The 23161-nt window shown below is 40.8% G+C and overlaps 1 protein-coding gene across 1 annotated transcript; it reads right to left on the bottom strand.

Moving 5' to 3' along the window:
* Positions 1 to 1657: 1657 nt before the first annotated feature.
* Positions 1658 to 22467, bottom strand: Dnaja2 (DnaJ heat shock protein family (Hsp40) member A2). The gene is made up of 9 exons (XM_070011910.1): positions 22274 to 22467; positions 20693 to 20752; positions 19836 to 20059; positions 15710 to 15790; positions 15307 to 15440; positions 11717 to 11913; positions 4997 to 5141; positions 4743 to 4870; positions 1658 to 3352 (listed from the first exon to the last, which is right to left on the bottom strand). Exons 1-9 carry the CDS (start codon positions 22349 to 22351, stop codon positions 3161 to 3163), a joined length of 1239 nt encoding a protein of 412 aa, XP_069868011.1. The 5' UTR covers positions 22352 to 22467; the 3' UTR covers positions 1658 to 3160.
* Between the last annotated feature and the right edge of the window lie 694 nt (positions 22468 to 23161).

The raw sequence follows: 23161 nt of genomic DNA, 5'->3' as shown, positions 1-23161 counted from the left end.
GCTAGGATTACACATTATAAGTTACTGGTGCCTGGCATTAGTTTGATTGTAAAGTAGTAAGAGGGTTTCTAGGAATGATAGCAGGGCCAGCCACTGGTACACTGCTTGCCCTTACACATTGAAACCTCCTTTGCAGCCTCAGTTATGACAAGGTATGAGCAATAGTTCTCTTTTGATAGGAAGAGGAAAAGCATTCAAAGCATATGCACTTGTAGTGCAACCGTCGGCATTTCTACACCCCTGGGACTCACAGGGTAGATTGAATGAATATCACATGTTATCCTTGTAGTGAGATTCACTGATAACCTAGGGCCTAATGAGTTTCAGCTATTAAAGACATGTTCTTGAACTAATGGTATGAGAAAATGGAATGTTACCATGTCATCATGTCATGCCACTCAATCATCCAGAAAACAGTTCAAGAACCCAGGACCTGAGAAAGTTGGGGATCAGCAATACTCTATTCCTCCAGAGACCATAGTTGAGTGTTCCTGATGAGCTGTGGACTCAAATACTTTGGATTCTGTGCTAGAACATACCCTTGGAGACTCCAATTCGGCTGCAATCAATTGTCCATAGGGAAAACTTAATTCCCAAGGACATTAGATTTTAGTATGGACAGCTGGTACCGGGCTCTTTCACCAAAGGAGTCTACACAGGCGTTTTCATTAAGTTTTGTGTTCTCTTATACTTTCATTTCAGAGTTGATCCCACTCCGTTTTCTATCCATAAGAATGCCTTAAGCTAGGTGCTAGTGGCTCATCTTGTAATCCTGGTTACTTAGGAGGCAAAGGTCTGAAGGATTGTCCTAACCAGACCAGGCAGAAGTCTGCAAGACTCCATATTCAAAATAACCAGCAAAAAGATAGGCTGGAGGTATGGCTCAGGTGGTAGAGTACTGGATGAGGAAGTCAGCAAAGCAAGTATAAAACCATGAACCTACATCCCAGTACTGGCAAAATTTAACAGTAATACCTTAATAATCATGGGTTTTTTTGGCAAGCCAAACATTTAACATTGTCCAAAAGTGTTGGACATTCATCTTAAAATACATTTTGGAGCTGAGCTTAGTGGTTCATGTGTATAGTCCCAGCTATATATATATATATATATGTATGTATATATATATATATATATATATGTATATATATGGAAGCTGAGACAAATCACTTGTGATCAGCCTTAAGATCTCAAATATACTTTTTTTTTTGACAGTTGTAGGGCTTGAACTCACAAATTACATTTAAAAAAAGAAAAGTAACACTGGTTCCCTAGTCCTCATACACTAACAGAGGTATATTGTTTTCCTAGAGTTCCTTTTCAGGGATTTAGATCATCAGACTTAATTCCAAAAATGATCAGACATTGGACTCAACTGTTCATTGCTTAGATTTTATCTTGTGTCACTGAAATGTGATGTGTACTTTCTACAAAGTTGTTTTATGTTTAAGTTATACCGCAAAAGTTTAAAAAATGGCTATATACACTTACTTTTTTGACAGGTGCACAACAGATAGATTGAGGAAAGTAAATGCAACTAATAGGGTCTCCCTTTCTTCCAAACATATTTTTTTGCTAAGGTTACAACAAAGAACTTGGGTAGTTAAAAAGAAAAAAAAAACAAAACCTGAGAACTGAAAGAAACACTTCACTGAACAACTGTTTCATAAACCTTTATTGGAAAGGCTACAGTTTATATTGCCACTGCATTGCTTACTGCTTAAAGTGCTGTGGGGAGATAACCTTGGATACAAAAGTATTATGCTGTTCACTCTTGCCCAGGCTTGTTGCAGAAGTTTTTGTACAATGGAGGTAGAGTGGATAAGGGCAATAATTTAAACCTCACAGGTCTTGATTAAGTCAGTACATCTTCTGTTAATTAGGTTCTAACAGACTTAGAAATTAACAGTAATGTATTGAGGCTCAGAGATGGCATAAGTTTTAAAACGAGTTTTCAGTTTTCCACATTTGTGCCTTTACACATGTAAAGGGTATCTTATGCCCCTTTTCCCTCAAGTAATAAGTTCTAAAATGATCTACTTCAGGAATAAAAAGGTAGTAAGATGGAAGGATGAGGAACAACCTTTCATAGTTTTACCTGATTTATTCCTCATACCAGCCTGAGCCTATTCTATAAAACATTATTTTTTTAAATCAAAATGTCCCCCCCAACTTTAAATATTCAATTTAATGGAGACAGAGCTTTTTAAACTTAACATTTAATGAAAACAGCATGTTGACAGGTTCTATGCAAACATGGTTCTACTACTGATTTGCTTTATTTTTAAAAAGAGGCATACGAGAGATGCAGACCTGGGCTAGCCCCAAAGTTCTGAATCATAACTTAAGATGATATCCTTGACCCTATCAAGCATCAACTGAAGTCAATAAAGCCTGTTTCTAGCATCTTTTAAAACCTACAAAATGGGCAGGTGCCTGAACATAAGCTTCAGGTCAATGGGTTTCTTAAGGGCTGTTTAATAACACAACTAAAGATACATTCTTCAGTTTAATGATACATTCTACACTTCAAAATATTCTTCCTTCTAGAAATGTGACACAGAATAATTTACACCAACTGCTTTTTATTATTTACTGAAACCTTTCACAAGATGGTTAAAAAAAATTTACAACCACCACTAATGTAATTTCTTCCCATTGTTCCCAGTCAGCTCCAAACCCATTGTGTGCAAGGCCCATTTTTTCCATGCATCTAAATGATAGACACAGGCTATGAAATTCTTTATTCTATTTGTAGCAGCTTATGCAGGTGCAGCCAAACACAAAGCTTCAGGACGAATTGTACAAACTTTACAATGTGGGATTTGAATTTAAAGTATGAAACATAAAATCTACACAAAACTGATAAAAATCAAGCATAGATACCAGGACTGAAACTTATAACCCATGTGTGAAAGGGAGTCTTGTTTCCTTTCAAGTGCTTTATTCTGCTAAAGAACAGTCGAAATGAAGATGTAAAGCTTTGTGGTTAGTTTAAATTATACACTCTGTAGATACTATACCAATTTAAAAGTTACACATAGACCAACAGATGTCCATCAGTTCATCTGGATTGATCAGACACTCCAATAGCTGGATTACTGAGAACAAATCAGACAAATGTGGAAAGAAAATCCACCTGTGCAAATGTTTGCAGAGTTTACTGATGGGCACACTGCACTCCAGGTCCATGATGGCTGCTGCTTTCTTCATCAGAGCTATCATTATAGGCTTCACGGCGCTGACCACTTCCCGAGCCTCGAGTGCTATCAAATTCCTGAAGCTCTACTTCCTCTGTTTCTCCAATTACATTAGGAACTTCTGGCCTAGATGGCAAAAGATCTTCTAATTCCTTCACAGAAACAGACAAAATGACTGTTAGCTACAGCATTATCATCCACTTCCCTTTTGATACAATCCAGGTATGTTTGAGAGCCCAAACAAAAAAGTGACTGGTCCTTGCACTTCTAGTCAGAAATCACAAACTGATCACCCATAGGCCAAACCTGCATATCTTTTTAGGAAAGAAAGAAAAAGAAAGAGAAAGAAAGAAAGAAAGAAAGAGAGAAAGAAAGAGAGAAAGAAAGAGAGAAAGAAAGAGAGAAAGAAAGAGAGAAAGAGAGAAAGAAAGAGAGAAAGAAAGAGAGAAAGAAAGAGAGAAAGAAAGAGAGAAAGAAAGAGAGAAAGAAAGAGAGAAAGAAAGAGAGAAAGAAAGAGAGAAAGAAAGAGAGAAAGAAAGAGAGAAAGAGAAAGAGAGAGAGAGAGAGAAAGAAAGAGAGAAAGAAAGAACGAGAAAGAAAGAAAGAAAGAAACAGAGACAGAAAGAGAGACAGAAAGAAAGAGAAAGAGAAAGGAAAAGGAAGAGAGAAAGGAAGAGAGAAAGAAAGAGAGAAAGAGAAAGAAAGAAAGGGAGAAGGGGAGGGAGGGAAAACCTGGAAATTTTCACTGCAGACATGCCCTCCTGAATCTCTAATACAGAGTATTGGGGGGGCAGGAGGGAGGTTTCTTCCCTTTTAAGTAAGGGAGAGGTTTCTTCCCTTTTAAGTAAGGGATTTGCTCTCCAGGGATTCCCAAGAATCCCAACCACCACTTACAATTTCTTTGGTTAGCCCCATGAACATTTACATTAGCAGTCTGCATTTTCATAATAACCAGGCAAATCCATCAGTTAATACAAATGTTTTAAAAGTACCTGGGTGCCTGTGGTTTATACCTGTAATCCTAGCTACTGAAGGATTAGAATCCAAGCTAGCCTGGGCAGAAAAGCTGTGAAACTCTATCTCCAATTAATTAGCAAAATACAGACCTAAGGCATGGCTCAAGTGGCAGAGTGTTAGCTGTGACTAAATAAGCACCCAAGCACAAAACTCTTGAGTTCAAGTCAAGAACTAGTACTCACAGACAGACAAAAAGGTAAAATTCATCTCCTGGTTGCCTATACATATAATCTCAGAATTTGGGAGGCCCAGCAGGAGGATTTTCAATTCAAGACTATCCTAGACTAGAAATCCAGTCTGTCTCAAAAAACTAAAAACTCAAATTATGGGATCTAATCTTAGCACTTAAACTAAATTGAAAATATTGAAGAAACAATACACTTTAATGAAGAGGTTCAAGTTGCTTAGCACCTGAATCTAAATCCAACACCAGCCTGGGCTAAATAGGAAGACACTGTCTCAAACAAGAACACAAATGTTCTAGTTGCTTAAACTGAAAACAAAACAAAACAAAAAACTACTTACAGAAAGCTTGTCTGGGTTGATCCAGTTGTTTTCAGGAAACTGCACATCAAATTTTATGTAAAGATCACCTTTTTCAAAGGGATTACGATACTGAGGCATTCCTTCACCTCGAACTACACGAACACATCCTATGAAAAGGAAAAAGGTAAAAATCTTACCCAAGAAATGAGTTCAATAATATTCCTCTGAAAGGAATATAAAACCTAAAAGTTATAGTATAGAGAATCCTATACCAAACAAAAGTTAAGACTTACCCGGTTCAATTACTTTGCCGGGAGGGTATCTCACCACAATCTGACGTGCATCAAGGTGCTTAAATGTGAACTGAAAGCCACATAAAGCTTCAACAAGTCCTATCTTATATGTCATGTGCAAGTCATTCCCATCTCTCTGGAACACCTAAGACAAAATACACACACTTACTTTCAAGAAATTAACCTGTTGTACATCTTTCAGTCAATTTCAAAATCTTAATTCTACCATTCAACACCAAGGACAAGTGTCACTATCCTAAGCAGAATGATATAAGCTTCTATGAAGGTGGCTCTGGAATTTAAAAAACACTAGGAAGAGAACAAAGCTGAGGCACCAAAAACTAACAACAGGTTTACTTTGCAATATTGGCCCATTTTCTAATTATGTCCCTGGGCTGAAAAACCTATGGCCTACATAGAAAACCAAACAGGTCAACCTGGAGTATTCCCAGACACGATACTAACAAAGGATGGTCAATACTAAAAAATTCAGCCAAACTGAAAACTAGTGGCTCAAGCCTGTAAATCCTAGCTTCTCAAGAGATTGAGATCTGAGGGTCATAGAAAAGTCCAAGAGAATCTTATCTTTAATTAACCACTAATAGCCAGAAACAGCTGTGAGCAGAAAAAGCTAAGGGATAGTGCCCAAGGCCCTGAATTCAAGTCCCACTACTAACACACACACACCAAGTTCAGTTATAACCAGGTGCCGGTAGCCTATATCTACATAGGATTACCTAATCAATCCTAGCTACTTCAAGAGGCTGGAATCTGAGGGTCTTGGTTCAAAAGCCAATGTCTAACTAATTACCAAAGACTGGAAGTGGAACTGTGGCTCAAGTAGAGAGCAAAAGAAGCTCAGAAACAGTAACCTGGCCCTGAGTTCAAGCCTAAGGACCAGCACCCAAAAAACAAAACTGTGGTAGAAGGTCACATAGTATGTTGTGTATGTGTGTGTATGTGATGTATGTATGTGAACTGACTAGGGCTTAAACTCAGCGTCTGGGAACTTCCTTTAGCTTTTTCACTCAAGGCTGACATATTACCACTTGAGTCACAGCTCTCTAACCAAAATGGTGGTTTAGAGTTTCATGGACTTTCCTGCTCCAACTGGCTTTGAATTGAAATCCTTAGATCTCAGCCTAAGAGCCACTAGCACCCAGCAAGGTCACCTGGGTTTTCAATGTAAATATCTGCTACTACTTAGTATACTTACTGCATAAGTGACCTAGCAGAATTCTTATCCCCTTATCTTTTTTGTTGCCAGTTCTGAGGCTTAAACTCAGGGCCTGGGCACTGTTCCTGACCTATTTTTATTTTTGTATGTAAGCCACAGCTCTACTTCTAGCTGTTTGGTGGTTAGTTGGAGATAAAAGCTTCATGGACTTTCCTGCCCAGGCTGGCTTTGAACTGAGATCCTGAGTACCTAGCATTACAGGAGTGAGACACCAGTGCCAAGCTTCATCTTTTTTTTTTTGTGCTGGTCCTGGTACTTTTAGGGCCTGGGAGCTATCCTGTTTTTCTGTTTTGCTTAACACTTGTGCTCTACCACTTGAGCCACAGCTCCACTTCGAGTTTTTTCTTTTAAGGGGGGAGGGGATATGCTTAATTGGAGATAAGGAGTCTCATGGCCTTTCCTCAGATGTCAACCTCCTGCATAGTTACTATTACAAGTATGATTATTATAAGCCACTGGTGCCCAGCTTCATCTTGCTTAAGGACAAAGAGGCCTACAAGCCAGATGTCTCAATGCAGGTGAAACCTGTTGGATCTAGGACAGATGCCAAAGTGACTGCCAGAAAATTCTGTAACACCTCATTATAATCCCCACAGCATGCTAAAGGACACATTACTTCCCAGTGCCACGACAGTTGACAAATTGCTATGCTACAACTAGAACCACAGAATTGAAAAGGAGGCACCAGAATTACCAGAAAGTCACTACCCATACACAAAAGACATGCATATTCCTCCTCTATAGTAACCTATTCTTATTTCCCAAGACCTAAAAGTTGAGAACATGTCTCCTTCACTGCTCAATTTAAGTCAGGTTACGGATTCCACAATTCCCAGACAGAAAAATAACCAGGTGTGGGGGCAGGAAACTGGTTAACATTGGTTCTAAAGAAGAATCTTGGGCCAGGCACATCTCCACTGTGGGAGTAGGCTGGCCTGGCAAAGAAGGTTAGACACTACCTGAAAAAAGTCAAAAGGCTAAGGCAAGGCACAATTGGTATAGCATGTGCCTAGCAAACACAAGATGACCCTTAGAGCCAGGCACTGGTGGCTCACACCTGTAATCCTAGATAATGTGAAGGCTGATATTTGAAGATCCTGGTTGAAAGCCAGTCTGGGTAGGAAAGTTCATGAGACACTATCCTCAGTTAACCCCCAGAATACCAGATGTGGAGCTATAGCTCAAAGTGTTAGAGTACTAGCCTTAAACCAAAGAGTTCAGGGACAGCATCCCTGCCTGGAGTTCAAGCCCCATTGCCAACAAAAAAAAAAGGGGCAGGGAGGGAGGCTCTCAGTTCTATACCCCAGTAACACCAAAACCAACCAACCAAACAAACAAAAAAAACCCAGAATCAACAAAGCCACAAAAATAAGCAGTCTTGGCTGGTTTGTTAGAATCTGAAAAATATACTTCCCCCCTAAATTAACCTATGATATAAACAAAACTATAATCATAAGCAATGATTCTCAAGTGTAGTCATGGGTAATAGCTTGAATAGCAAGTACATACTCTTGACCCCTATTCCACGTTCTGCCAGAAACAATGGAGGTGGAGCCTAGCAAACTAGTTTTAAAAAGACCTCCAGGGGAACTGCAATATAATACTAAGGTTTGAGAATCAATAAGTGTATACTATCTATGTACATTCCTCACAATGAAATCAGTAAGTCTTAAGGAAAACTTTTCAATGCTGTTAAGTTGTAATATAATACATGCTGATATACAGCAAAATGCTAACAATATTCCAAGAATCATCATTCATCAGTCTTTGGTTGAAGCTATATGTAGGGGCAGGAAGGAGTACCATATAGGAGAGTTTGATTTGAAGTGATTTCAGTTAAAAGTATCTGGGTAATCTGTATTTTGGTTGAGGTAGGAAGATTTGACAAGTTGATGCTAAAAATTCAAATAGAGAAAATAACTTAAAATGCTAGTGTGTTTCTTAATCTATCCCCATGTTATCATGGGTTCAATTCCTTTAGCAGTGTTGGGAATGGGGGGGCTTAGCCAAAAACCAAAGTTTTTCTTGAACAAAACAAGTAGTTCCATGTTCTAGTCTGAACTATTCTAGTTTTCTGTACATAACTCATTTTCAGAGGTATGTTGTTAGCTTAAAAAAAGATTAATTAGACTTTGCCAGAGAACCACACAGACATCCAGGTACAGAGAACAAAGAAAGGTTTATTGTAGGGAAAGGGGGCTGGCAAGACTCCTTCTCACAAGGGAGAAGTGAGAAGAAGCACTAGCTATTGTCTGGGATGACCTATATAATCTAGGGGATTTAGGAGGGGCTAGGAGCAGAGACCCTAGTGTGGACATGTGGGCCAGGGGCTTCATCATGGCAGACTAGTAGATAAGGGGTCCTGTAACTGCCGAGACCAGAAAGTCACTCTAAGGGGCTCTTGTTGCCTTATATGATGGTAGCTGCTCCAGAGAAATACCATCCCAAGGTAAAGGGGGCTAGAAGTTTATTATTTATTGCCATTACTACATGGGACTGGTGTTGCCTAGGAAGGGGGCTAAGCTATGGAGAAAGGAAGGAGTAGACTAAACTATGGGAAGGGACTCATTTCACTAACATGTTAACTAAAATACTTAAATCTTATCTTTGCCTCAGATTTAACTTTACTAGTCATAATGAAACCAGAAAAAACTACAGTTTCTTTTCTAACCTTTACCATCTTTTACTTTCTAACCCACAGTCAATTAGCTACATTCTGATGTTGGTTAGCAATTTCGTGCAATTTTACTGATCCCAACTATTTAAAGTAACTTCCAAATGCCTCCTGCTTTGATGAGAGTAACTTCATTCATTCATGGTCTCATGTAATTTTCCAATACTCCTGCTGAAACAGATAGACTATCTCCAGTAAGCAAAAGCCCAGAGACACCAAAGGTAATAAATGGAAGAACTTAAGTCTTTTGCCTGTAAATCCTAATTACATGTTAAGGACAAGTTAGGGCAGAAAAAGGTTTCACCATCAGTTAACATTCCCGACTGAAAAAAAAAAAAATCCAAGAAAAAGTGCTCTTTCTTAGCTTCCTCATGATTCTCAAGCTGCTGCACTGTTAATAAAACTACTCTGGTGTTGTCTGTACCATTATCTATACCCAAGCTGATGAAAAAATTCAATTTTTGGCCAGGCCCTGATGGCTTATGCCTATAATCCTAGCTGCTTAGGAGGCTGAGATCTAAGCATCACAGTTCAAAGCCAGTCTGGGAAGGAAAGTCTGAAAAACTTTTTAACTCCAATTAACCAGCTAAAAGCAGCAAGTGAAGCTCAAATGGTAGAACACTAACCCTGATCAAAAAAGTTCAGGGACACCACCTAGGTCCTGAGTTAAAGCCCCAGGTCTGACACCAGAATGTTAAAAAAAATAAAAACTAAATTTTTGGCTGTCTACCTCTCATGTTTTGTATGGTTGTATGGTGTTATGCACAAAATAAAAGAGGCTCATATCTATAATCCTAGCTACTTGGGAGGTGAAGACTGAGAGACTCAAGATGAGAGCAAACCAGGCAAAAAGTTACTAAAATCTTCCAACAAATAACTGGGTATAGTGCTACATACCTGTCATCTCAGTTATATAGGAAGCATAAATAGAAGGATCTCAGCTCATGCATGATAGTACAAGACAAGAATATTAGACTTTACCTCAAAACTAAATCAAAAGAAAAGCAGGTGTTGTTGACTCCTCATCCAGTAACTGTAAAGCCAACGTTAATGCCCATTATCACTCCCTCAAAAAAGAATGTATGGGGGGGGGGGTGCGGTGGCAGGCAAATCTTTCAATTGTACGATCCTGAGTCAGAATTCTAAAGGATAAAATGTGACTAGTGTACTGAATCCTAGTCACAATCTTGTGAGTTAATACAATCAAATTTTCATAATCTGCCCCACAATATGCTCTGTCTTGAAGGGATTTAAACTTTCTTTTCTTTCCTTTTTTGTGGGGTGGGGTGGGTGTTGGTGGTACAGATCCTAAGCTTGAGCTCAGGTCCCTGAACATTGAATAGTCACAATCTTGTGAGTGAATGCAATCACTTTCTCATAATCTGTTCCACAATATGCTCTGTCTTGAGGGACTTAAACTTTCTTTTCTTTTCTTTCCTTTTTTGGGGGGATGGGGTGGGGGTGGTACAGATCCTAAGCTTGAACTCAGGTCCTGGGCCCTATCCCTGAGCTTTTTGTTCAAGGCTAGAACACTACTACTTGAGCTACAGTTTTTTAGGTAGTTAGCTGGAAATAAGAGACTCACAGACCTTCTCTGCCCATGTTGGCTTCTAACAGATTCCCAGATCTCAGCCTCCAAACTAGCTGGGATTATAGGAGTGAGTCACCAATGCCCAGCTTTTTTGATCTTTAAAACTAAATGCATCAAATTGGGAAAAAATTTTAAAAGGTTAACCATCTTTTAAATTTATTTTCAAAATGTAAACGCAGGCCAGGTGTGGAGGTCCATGTCTGTAATCCCTGCTACTTGTGAAGCAGAGCAAGGAGGACTGAGATTCTCTATTTGTAAAACAAGTGAAAGAATAAAAAGACAAAAACAAGCCAACTACCTGTGGCTCACTATAATCCTACCTATTTAGAAGGCTGAGATCTGAGGATCACAGTCCAAAGCCAGGCTGGATAGCAAAGTTCATGAAACTTATATCTCAAATTAATTACCAAAAAGCAAGAAGAAGCTGTGGTTTAGGTAGTAGAGGACTGGCCTTGAGCACAAACCTCAGGGAGAGTGCCCAGGCTGAGAACTCAAGCCCCAGGACCGGCACAAAATAAATTAAAGGAAATTAAAAATACCGGTGTGGGTTTGGAGGCAAAATGTTTGTTCAACCCCAGCACCTGTCTACCAAGTAAAATGCAAATTTTCAGAGGAACTCTTCTTTTTGTTTTTGGTTGATACAGGGTTTTAACCAGGGTATTGTGCTTACTAGGCAAACACTCTGTCATTGTGCCACTCCTCCAGCCACCCCTTGTTGGTCTTACACAAGTCAGTTCTTGTGTTAAGCTGTGCTGAGTGAAGTGAATCTGAAGTCCTTAAGAAGTTCATTTATACTCAGTGTTATTCCAGGGTACCCAAATAGATCTATTCCATAAAAGCAAGTCCAAATTCAGATTAAAATAAAATGCAACTGGGGGTGTGGCACAAGTGGCAGAGTGCCTGCCTATCAAGCAAAAAAGCCCTGAGTTCAAACCCTAGTCCCATCAGGAAAAAAAAAAATTGCCAGGTACAGATGGCTCACACCTGTAATTCTAGCTACTCAGGAGGCTAAGATCTGAAGATTGCAGTTCAAAGCCAGCTGAAGCAGAAAAGTCCATGAGTCTTATCTCCAATTAACCACCAGAAATCCAGAAGTGGCTCTATGGCTCCAAGTGGTAGATTGCTAGCATTGAACAAAAGAGCTCAGGGACAGCAGCAAGCCCTGAGTTCAACCCACAATAGACTAAATAAATAAATAAATAAAAGAAACGAAGTTACCTCATGTTCTTTCTCTTGTAGCAAAAGAACAATGTCTCCTGGTTCCACTCCTGGGGCCTGATCTGCTTCCCCAGTGAAGGTAATCCTTTGTCCATGTTTCATGCCTTTGTCTACATGGACTTCAAGAATCTTCACTTCTTTAATCACTTTCTTCCCTTCACACTTTTTACAGCGGTCTTTTTCATTAATTACCTCTCCTGCAAAGATAGAGCATTAGACATAAACTTCCAGCAAAAGTACTATGTGTTGCACTCTTTAAGTATGTCTTGATAATGTCCTTAATCTTGTTAAATACATTTCCTAGAGGATCCAGCTACACACTATTTCCAAGTACTATGCTTTTCAACACATTCTTTCTTCGAATCTTATTCTGAAAGTTAAAAACAAAACCTAAAACGACCAAACATTTGTGAAGTCAAATGCTAGAGCTTCTACAAACGCTTCTTCAGAAAAAGTTTACTTTCAGTTCTAATTCTAAATATTCTTTGTGGCTCATTACTAAACTGTATAGTTGTTAGTAAGGTTTATTTCAGATTAAAGACTGCTTACTACATTTTTCTTTTTTCTTCATTGGATCAGAGGATAAAACCCAAGGTTTTGAGTATGGAAAGCACACACTCCACTACTATGCTCTACCTCCCAACTCTGGATCTTACTTTTTTTGGTGCCAGTCCTGGGGCTTGCACTCAGGGACTGAGCTTTCTTGCTAGCATTCTACCACTTGAGCTACAGCTCCACTTTGGGCTGTTTTGGTGCTTAACTCAAGGGAAGAATCTCACAAACTTTCCTGCCCAAACTGGCTTCAAATTCCTATCTTCAGATCTCAGCCTTCCAAGTAGCTAGGATTACAAGTGTGAGCCACTAGTGCTTGGCTCTGGCTCTTCCTTTTATTTACTTATACTGCTACTAAGAATTTCTCAGAAATGTCTTAGTTTAACTGGTACTATCTCTACTTCAGGACAACACAGCCTTTTCTCTATGTTCTTCTGAATCATTATAATATGAAGCAAAACTGAAATTGTACATAGTGTAAGGTGGAAAATCAACACGGTTTCCTAATGCATGATTTAATAGAAATACTAAAGACTAAAATTTAAGTCAGTTGGGCTTCCAACTCTTAAAACTCTTGCCTCGTAAAATATCTAGCTTCAGAAAATGAGGCTGGAAATGTGGCTCTGCAGTGTGAGAGATAATGAAAATTAAAAACTGAATCCCTGAGACAAACCAGCCACTTCTCTTCTTTTTCTGCAGTGCTGAAGATCCAACTCAGGTTCTTGAGTATACCGTTTAAGTGCTCTACCACTAAGTTATATATATACCCCAACTCCTCTTCAAGCCACATTTCAAGTTCTCCAAGTGACTAGTGGCCATTGCACAGAGCAACTGCAGATAAACAATTCCATTATCACATAAAAAAATTCTACCAGGGCTGGGGTATGTAGGCAGGGGCACAGGGCTTGTCCAGCATGTAACAATCCTTAGGTTAGGTTCCTTCCTAACACTTGTCAAACAACAACAAATAAGAAAACCCACAAAACACACAAGAAAAACCTGGTGGATAATAGTGTTCCAGAAATATTCCACAGGCCAAATTGGGAAATACATTTATTTTGATAAAGCTATATTTTAAAACATAGCGGGCAGCTCATCTTTTTAAAAAAATGAGCGTTAAATATATTTGAAACAGGAAAATGTTAAGGAACTTTTTATGTATAGTTAAACTAAAGCTGTACTTCAGTGGGATTTACAAGTTTTTGTTTGTTTTTCATCACTGAAAAGATTTTTCTTATCACTGAATTGTATTTGGCAATTATTGCGAGCTGCCTGAAGACAGGGCCATGATACTGTGTTTGGAGCCACCGAAGGGTTGTGTGCGTGCGTGCGTGCGTGCGTGTGTGTGTGCATGCGTGTGTGCGCGTGTGTGTGTGTGTGTGTGTCTGTCTGTCTGTCGTTCGGGAAATTCTATAATGAGGTACCTTATTTCGTCGATTAATTAGGGTGCTGGATGGTAGAGAATTTTGTCAGTCAACTATGTATACACAGAATACTGTTTCTTAGGCAAAGGTAACTTTTTTATATTGTTGTAAAATTCCATTATATTCCATTGCCAAAGAAACGTTAAGAACTTTGTATAGCTGTATAAAAAACAACTAATTTTTTAAAGAATATTTTAAAGTCAGCAAAAAACATAAATAAAATAAAACAGCCATACCCTTTTGTTTACATACTGTCTTGTGGAGAACAGAGGTAAGTAGATGGACACAAACTACTTGGTCTAGTAAGTCTAAAACATTTACTTCTGTGAGAACAGCTTAATTCCAAAAGCTAACCATGTTTACACTAATTAGAATAGCTAAACACTATTAGTATCTCATTAGTTATCAAATACAATCTTTTAAAAGACACGTGGACTGGGTGCTAGTGGCTCATGCCTATAATCCTAGCTATGCAGGATGCTGAGATCTGAGGATCACAGTTCAAAGCCAGCACAGGCAAGAAAAGTTGTGAGAATCTCATCTCTAATTAACCACCAGAACACCAAAAGTGGAGCTGTGGCTCTTGCCTTGAGCAAAAGAGCTCAGGGACCATACCCAAGCTCTGAGTTCAAGCCTCACAATTGCCAAAAAAAAAAAGATAATAAAGACTCTTATCTCCAATTAACCAGCAAAAAAGCTAGAGCTGTGGCTCATGGCAAAGTGCTAGCCTTGAGTGAAAAAGGGACAGGGCCCAGGCCATGAGTTCTAATCCCAGAATAAGCACAAACAAAAAAAACAAATAACAAAGGGATGGATAACCATCTCATCCATCTCCTTGAAATTAACTTGACTAAAAACTCATGCAGGAATAGGGATTCAGATAAGAGATACAGTGCATGCTGAGCGTGAGCCAGGCACTGAGTTCAATCCCCAACACTAGCCAAATGAGGTAATCAGCCCAAGATATGCCCAAAAACAAATTTAAAAGATTTAAAAATATATATAATAAAATATATTCAAATATTACTTGCAGAGAAACGAACGGAATTGGAGGTGTAATATTGAGCAAGGTAAGTCAAACTCAAAAAAGAAGATACTGCTGGGCACCAGTGGCTCCCATCTATAATCCAAGCTACTCAGGAGGCTGAGATCTGAGGACTGTGGTCCAAAGCCAGCCCAGACATGAGAGTCTCTCATCTCTAATTCATCAGCAAAAAAGCTAGAACTGCAGGTGTGATTCAAATGGTAGAGCATCAGCCATAACAGAATTGTATGAAAGCTGGAGGTCCTGAGTTCAAGCCTAATACCAGCACAAGGGAAGGAAGGAGGAAAGGAAGGCAACAAGAGATATGAGATTGGAATATATTGTGTATCTGACAAGAAATGTTACAATGAAATATATTGTATAGCTAAAATAATTAAAGACACAACTTTTCACTATATACAACACAACTTACTGTTTAACTGTATACACTAGACCAATACATCGAATATTCTTATACTTTTAGAATCCCACTGAATATAAATGATGAATATAAATACAATTAGCAAAAGGAAGATTGTAGTCTAGCTTTTGCATTCCTAACCCATTCCAATATAAAACCACAGACATACCTTCTCCATTACAATCAGAGCACACAGACTGCATCTGTTGTACCATTCCTGGAGCCAACTGTCGGATCATGATGCGCACACCTCGACCCCGACAAGCACTACACTTCTGAACAGCTCCAGACTTCCCACCTTGACTAAAGCAAGCAATTTTATAAATCATATTTTTGCCCACAAACAATTCCAACCAGTCTTTACAAAGAAAATTGTGCATTTCACTTTCATGTTCAATTTTAACAAAGAAAATTGTGCATTTCACTTTCATTTTCAATTTTCAATCATCTAATTTTTAAATTAACAGTGGAATCAAAAAGTGTTGTTGTGTAGTGAGTTTTAAATTATGAAAATTTTTACCAGATATAGATTTTCAATACCCCATTCATAAACAAACAAAATGCACACTTACCCACTGCATGCACTACAGAGTACATTCTTGCTAAGTTGTAGTTTGGTTGTCTTGCCATTATACAGATCTTCTAAAGATACTCTAAGAAGGAAAAAAATCAGGTTCAAACTAATTTTGCCCACCAATTTCTTAATATATAATAAAATCAGCTGATACATCAAATTCTACTGTAACTTTTTTGGGGGGGGAGGGGGTCCAGTCATGGGGCCTGAACTCTGGGCCTGGGCACTCTCCCTCAGCTCTTCAGCTCAAGGCTAGCCCTCTATCACTTGAGCCACAGCACCACTTCCGGCTTTTTTCTTTTTGCTTATGTGGTGCTGAAGAATCGAACCCTGGGCCTCATGCATGCAAGGCAAGCGCTCTACCACTGAGCCACCTTCCCAGCCTTCCACTGTAACTTTTTAAAAGAAGTAATTCAGGAAAGACTTGATTTAAACCAATCCAACCGACCAAGGTCTTATATCTGTAACTCAGAATTTAAGAACAATTCTATGACCATGGACAACATGTATTATGTTCAAAAACAGTGTACAACACATCTGTTGTGACATAATTTTTCAAAGAGCTGATAACTATACAGCATCTTTTTCTGCGGTGGTGGTGGTGGTGGTGATGGTGATGGCGGTGGTCCTGGGGCCTGAACTCTGGGCCTGGGCGCTGTTCCTCAGCTCTTCAGCTCAAGGCAAATGCTCTATCACTTGAGCCACAGCGCCACTTCAGGCTTTTTCTGCTTATGTGGTGCTAAGGAATTGAACCCAGGGCCTCATGCATGCGAGGCAAACACTCTACCACTGAACCACCTTCCCAGCCCCCAACATCACTTTTTCTAACCTCAGGCAACAACCTAACTAACTCCTATCTCAATCTAATTCTAATCACAATTGTTATCCCCACTTTATACAATTAAACTGAGGCACTAATATATTAATTTGTCCAAGATCCTTTAAGCATGACTTAAAATCAGCTGTACTGCAAGATAATTAGAAAGGCTGAAAGTACAACTTAATATTATGCCCCCCCCCCCAAAAAAAGTTGCCTCAGCTACATTGTGACAGAAAGAAAATGTTTCTAGGTGCTGGGAAGGTGGTTCAGGGGTAGAGTGCATGTCTCCTATGCGTGAGGCCCTGGGTTTGATTCCTCAGCACCACATAAGCAGAAAAAAGCTGGAAGTGGTACTGTGGCTCAAGTGATAAGGCGCTAGCCTTGAGCTGAAGAGCTGAGGGACAGCATCCAGGCCCAGAGTTCAGCCCCTGAGACTGACAAAGAAAGAAAGGAAAGAAAGGAAAGAAAGGAAAGAGGAAGAAAGAAAGAAAGAAAGAAAGAAAGAAAGAAAGAAAGAAAGAAAGAAAGAAAGAAAGGAAGGAAGGAAGGAAGGAAGAAAAAAAGAGGGGGGGGGAGGAAGGGAGGGAGGAAAAGAGTTGAGACTTTCCAAGTTTTAGATTTGAAGAACTCTCTGAAATATAACCAACACTATGCTTGAGCAACTTTTTTAAACTAAGTTTTCAAAGGGGCCAATGACCCCAAAGGTTGCATAAAAAGGAATTTCATTTTCCAAAGTATCAAGTTAAATACACTTGATGTACATTTTTGTACATGAATTGTATAAAGTAGTAAACTTCAAATTTATTTTTATTCATATGTCAATTACAGGGACAACTTCCAAACTAATTTAAAAAAAAATCTAAAACTCTGCCAGTGTTGGTGGTTTATGCCTGTAATCCTAGCTACTCAGGAGGCTGAGATCTGAGGATAGTGATTCAAAGCCAGCATGCAGAGGAAATTCTGAGTTCAAGCCTTGGTACTGACACATGTGTGCATGTGTGCGCACGCGCGCGCACACACGCGCGCACACACACATAAACCTAGTGACCTTTTACTGCAGTTAATTTTGTTTCAACTGGCACTCTTCAATATACAATCCCTTTACAAGACATACGTTAATCAGACCCCAAATACTGATATATGCCTGATAATCTGTTAAAGAGACAAAAGTATAAAGATGTCAAGTGCCAGTGGCTCACACCCATAATCCTAGTTACTTAGGAGCTGAGATCTGAGAATCATTGTTTGAAGCTGCCTGGGCAGGAAAGTTCATGTGACTCTTATCTCCAATTAACCACCAAAAAGCCAGAAGTGAGCTGTAGTTAAAGTGTTAGATCACTAGCTTTGAAGCTCAGGATCAGCACTCAAGCCTTGAGTTCAAGCTCCAGGACCAGCAGACACACACACACAAAAACATTACTACCTCCCTCCAAGTCAGTAAGGATTAGTATCAATCAAGATGCAGTATATTTATAAACTGATTTGTTGACTAGTAACTCCTTTATATAACTACTTAAACAAACACTGCCAAGACCTTATTGATGATTTACACAGCAGTACTTCATAAAATGAAATAGTTTGAAGCCACCCCCAAGAGAATGTTCATAACAGAAAGACAATTTTAATTCATGCAAAAAATCATTTTTACTGTATACTATGAAATCTTTTAAAATAGAACATATACATTGCTCTTGAAATGGCATTCAAATAATGCTTCTGAGGGCTTTTTTAAAAATAAGAACTGCAACAAGATTATAATTTGAATTATACATGGAATTTTTTTCTTTAATTTTTTTTTTTTTTTTGTCGGTTATGGGGCTTGAACTCTGGGCATGGGCACTGTCCTTCAGCTCAAGGCTAGAGCTCTACCACTTAAGCAATAGCGCCACTTCCAGTTTTCTGGTGGTTTACTGAATAAGTTTTATGGACTTTCCTGCCCAGGCTGGCTTTGAACCACAAACCTCAGATCTCAGCCTCCTGAGTAGCTAGGATAACAGGCGTGAGCCACCGGTACACGGCTTCACAAATTTTTTTTATGCCAGTCCTGGGCCTTGAACTGATGAGCCAGGCACCAGTGGCTCACACCTGTAATCCTGAGATATCTTAGGATCACAATCTAAAGCCATCCTGAGGATAGTCCAAGAGACTCTTCTCTCCAATTAACAAACAGAAAATCGTAAGTGGAGCTGTGTGGGGTCAATGTGGTAGAGCACTCTCCTTGAGCAAAAAGCTCAGGGACAGTGCCCAGGCCCTGGGTTGAAACCTCACAACAGTTACATGATTTTCCTCAACCGCAAGTAGCTAGGATTATATGTGCTAGCCACCAGCACCCAGCACATACAGACTTTTTAAAACTTAATGAATTTTTGTGTGCCAGTCTTAGGGCTTGAACTCAGAGTCTAGGCACTGTTCCTAAGTTTTTTGTTAAAGAGAAGCACTCTCACACTTGAGCCACAGCTCCACTTTCAGCTTTTTGAGTAGTTTATTGGAAGTGTGATTCTCAAGGACTTTCCTGCCTGAACAGGCTTCAAACTGCTATATTCAAATCTCAGCCCCCTGAATAGTTAGAATTATAGGTGCAAGCTACTGCACTCCACATGAAATTTTTTTTTAAAGAAATGAAATATTTTAATCACTTGAGCTAAATTCAGTCTCTCATATTTGCTAGTAAAACCATTATTAATCTGTCAAAAACTATCAGTTAAAGAAGATTTCTCAAATTTTGCAAAGTGTAATCGCTATTTTCATATTATAGAGAGCTGTGAGCTGATTCCTAGTGTAAGATCAAGGTCAATACCATTCTTATGCTGGCAGGTTAATGCCAGGCTGAAAGCCAGTAAGCTCCACAGAAACCATTTTAAGAGTTCACACTGAAGAACAAGCAGTAAATGACTTTAGCATGTACTCATACTAGGCAATCACTAACTTTGTTTGTAAATAAAAAGTAACTTGGGGAGGGGTAAGAGAGGATGACAGAGTAGGTGAATTTGACTAGGGAGGTTGTATGCATTTTTGGAAATGTTCCAATGAAAGCCCTTTTATACAACTGATGTAGGTGCATATAAAACAAACCAAAGCAACCCTCAGTAGCCTAAGAGACCATCTTCCTATTCAGTAAATAGCCATTTTTTATGATCTAAAGCAAAATACAAACATGCAATTACAAAATCTACAATAAAATTGTGTATAATGAAAACAGGAAGATTCATTCCCCCCCAAGAACATTCTGTGACAATTTTCCTGAGTATTACCATTTGAAAAAGGAACTTAATATTTTTTATAAACACACAAAAAAGGTATTTACTTCAGTGGATGCATCATGTCCTCTCCTCTTCTTCTGCCATTTCGACTTCTACTCTGATTGCCCATGAAGCCAAACAATCCTCCACCAAAAATGTGAGAGAAAATATCATCCATGCCACCACCTCCGCCACTACCTTCCCGAAGACCTTGTTCTCCATATCTGTCATACAACTCTCGCTTCTCTGGATTAGATAATACTTCATAAGCAAAGCTTATTTCTTTAAACTATAAAGAAAAAGTAAAAAATGAAAACAATTGGATTTTCAAGTAGAAGACCACTTAATATTAATAAACGCTTCAAGTTACCTTTGCTTTGATTTTGGTCCTAGTTACTAAATATGAGTGCTCAAAATGTTAATATTTCTATTACAAAACTAAAATGTTCTTTTAGTTTCATTGGAGCTTAAACTCAGGGCTCTACACTTGCTAGGCAAATGCTCTATCACGTAAGCCAAAACTAAAATGTGTGTGTGGGGGGGGGGGAAGATGGGGAGTGGCTGTGGGGGTCCCAGGGCTTGAAGCTTGAATTCAATTCAGTGCCTAGAGGCTGTCCCTGAGCTTTTTTGCTCAAGGCTAGAGCTCTACCACTTGAACCATGGCTCCACTTTTGGCTTTTATGGTTGTTAACTGGAGGTAACAGTCTCATGAACTTCCCTGCCCAGTTGGCTTTAAACAACAATCCTTAGATCTTAAATCTCTCTATTAGCTAGAATTACAGGCCTGACCAACACCTGACCTAAAATATTCTTAACATGAAAATTTGGCTGTGGGCATAGATGGGTTTTTCCTAAATTATTTTTTCAAGGGAAATTTAGTTTATACCTAAAACCCCAGGAATGAAAGTTTCAAATCACTTACTTTGTCTCCAGCATTTGGATTCTTATCAGGATGGTATTCTTTGGCTAACTTTCTGTATGCCTTTAAAAAAAGATTTTAAAGAAGAGTTATAACAAACATCAGTTTAAAGACATGATAACTAATATGCAATATTCTGAGAAGGAATGTCCCAAAGTTAAAATATTCCAGAAGTATTAGCTATTTATCCGGATCATTTGACATTTTCCATGCTAATGTTTTTTACTTGCTCATGTGTTATAACAAAGAATAATAGTCACAGCTGAAAATAGATGATACTCAAGTAAGATCCAGATACAAGCAATATAACAATATTATAAAAAAATCCAAAATACTGAAACATAATTTTCACTAGTGTCAAATGCCTTTTATTGCCAGGAAGCAACCAGACGAAGACCAAAACTCCAGCAAACAGATAAATTATGAAGCCTTACAGACACCAAATCATTAAGCTAAAAATCACACGACCCATGATGGCTCCTGTCTTCCCTCTTAACTGTAAAGTCAGGGAGGGATAAGCTGAATGGTCCTAGGTAGTAATGGTTTTATCGGCACACGGTGGAATTAACTGGGGCGAATGGTAGCCTGGGTGGCAGCGCTCTCAACCAGGCGGTCTGCACATACAGCATTTAAGTGTTCACATACATATACATATACATACACACACACACACACACACACAAAACTCATGAATTATGTAATCCAGACGAGCATTTCCGGTAGAGTAACAGGAAGTCCATTTTACTTTTGACACAGTGCGTAAAGAGCATTCTCATTTTTCCCAGCTCAGAAATCCTTATCTGCAATCCTAGGATCGTGGAGATGCTTACATGGGAGATGACTTAAATGTCTCACACGCTTTGAAATCCTAAGATCAAAGACTGTACCACCTCAAAGGATGACAATTGGGCCGTTTATTGTGAGCCTACACTCAGGTGTTGGCTGGGACCCACGACGTATTCCCGGAGCCGGCACCCAACATTCAGATCACCTGCCCATAGAACAATGCATCCAAACAGACCCAACTTCCTCCGGCTCCCGGGCGAGGGCGGAGGGAGGAGCTCCGAAGACCCGCCGCTCCCCGGAAACAAACCCCATCAGCCCGGAGGCGCCGAAGGAGCGCCCCCGGCCTTCCCGCCGCGCCGCCCCGGGGCGCCCGAGAGCCGGCACCGAAGTCCGCGGCGCGAAGTCGAGAAGTGCCAGGCACCTCGGTCTAACCTGTTTTTCCGGGGTAGTGACCTCGGCACGGGGAGGGGAGGACCGAGCGAGTGGCCGCGGCCAGGGGGCGTCCGGCTCCGGCGCTCGCTGGGCCAAGGAGGAAGGAAAGGGCTCCGCCGTGTGAGAGCAAAGTGGGCTGTATTAGAGGCATCGGCGGGCGGGCGGGGCCGGCAGCCCAAGGTCAGCCGAGGCCGGATTGCAGGCTCGGGCGCTGCTGGCGCCTCCGCCGCCGCGGCCGCCACCCGGCGTCCTGTGCTCACCGCGGCCGGCGCCGGCTCGCGGGCCGCCTCACAGCGCGGCCTGGAGGTCCCGGTCGCGCAGGCCCCGCGCCCCGCACACCCTGCCGGGTCGACCCCCACCCAATACCTTCTTCAGCTCGTTCTCGCTGGCGCCAGGAGGGACTCCCAGGATGTCGTACAGCTTCGTGTCAGCCACGTTAGCCATGGCGACCAGCCGGGCAGCGCTCGGAAAGGAAAGCGGCGGAGCGGAGCCGGGCCCACACAAGCGGCGTCGGCGGCAGCGCAGGCCGAGGGAGACTGCGAGGGGGGGAAGGTGGGGCCGAACTTTGACCCGACGCACGACGCGCCGTGACGTCGCTGCGCAGAGCTCGCCCTCTCGCTCGGGCGCCGCGGTTGGGTTCCGAGGCGGTCGGCCGGGATGCTCGCTTCTCCTGGGTATCTGGGCCGGGAGGCGGGACTGAGGATTATGGGGAGGAACGCTGCCCGGCGCTCTTCCGGAACCCGGCGGGCCCCGTGCGAGTGAGGTCGCCGCGGGCACTGAGGAAGTGCGGTGGCCGGCGGCTGCCTCCTCAGTTACCCGCGAGCGCGGGTGTTACTTTCGCGGAGGCTCTGCGCTTCACAGCACCTGGACGCCGGCCGACCTGAGGGTCGGGTTCCGCTGGAAACGAGCGCGCGTGGGATACGTGGGTACTTGTTCCTTTGAGAATCCCCCAACATCCCCAAAGTAGTGCATTACACCCCTGGACATCATTAACCACGTTATACCCGCGTATTTCACCCATTTAGCCCACTTCACGCCTCTGGTGTTTGAGAGGATTTACTAAGACAAATAAGACATTTAATAAATTTAACGTGAGTGTATGTGCCGGTACTGGGGTGGGGCTTGAACTGAGGACCTTGGCGCTGTCGCTTAGTTTCTTTTGCTCAAGGCTGGCACTGAGTCTCACCTCTACTTACAGCTTTTTGCTGGCTAATTGGAGGTGGACGTTTCTGCTCTCCCTAGCTTCGAACTTGG

Source organism: Dipodomys merriami, unplaced genomic scaffold, assembly GCF_024711535.1.
Source record: "Dipodomys merriami isolate MVZ:Mamm:240054 unplaced genomic scaffold, mDipMer1.0.p SCAF_85, whole genome shotgun sequence".
NCBI lineage: Eukaryota > Metazoa > Chordata > Mammalia > Rodentia > Heteromyidae > Dipodomys > Dipodomys merriami.
Note: the sequence above shows the minus strand (reverse complement) of the source record. Positions and strands in the feature narration are given on the sequence as shown.

Coding starts and splice junctions, on each gene's coding strand:
- Dnaja2 (XM_070011910.1), bottom strand. CDS start 22,351: ATGGCTAACGTGGCTGACACGAAGCTGTACGACATCCTGGGAGTCCCT. Junction 15,441..15,709: donor CTCTGTAGTGCATGCAGTGG/GTAAGTGTGCAT, acceptor TGCTTGCTTTAG/TCAAGGTGGGAAGTCTGGAG. Junction 11,914..15,306: donor CTCTGATTGTAATGGAGAAG/GTATGTCTGTGG, acceptor CTATCTTTGCAG/GAGAGGTAATTAATGAAAAA.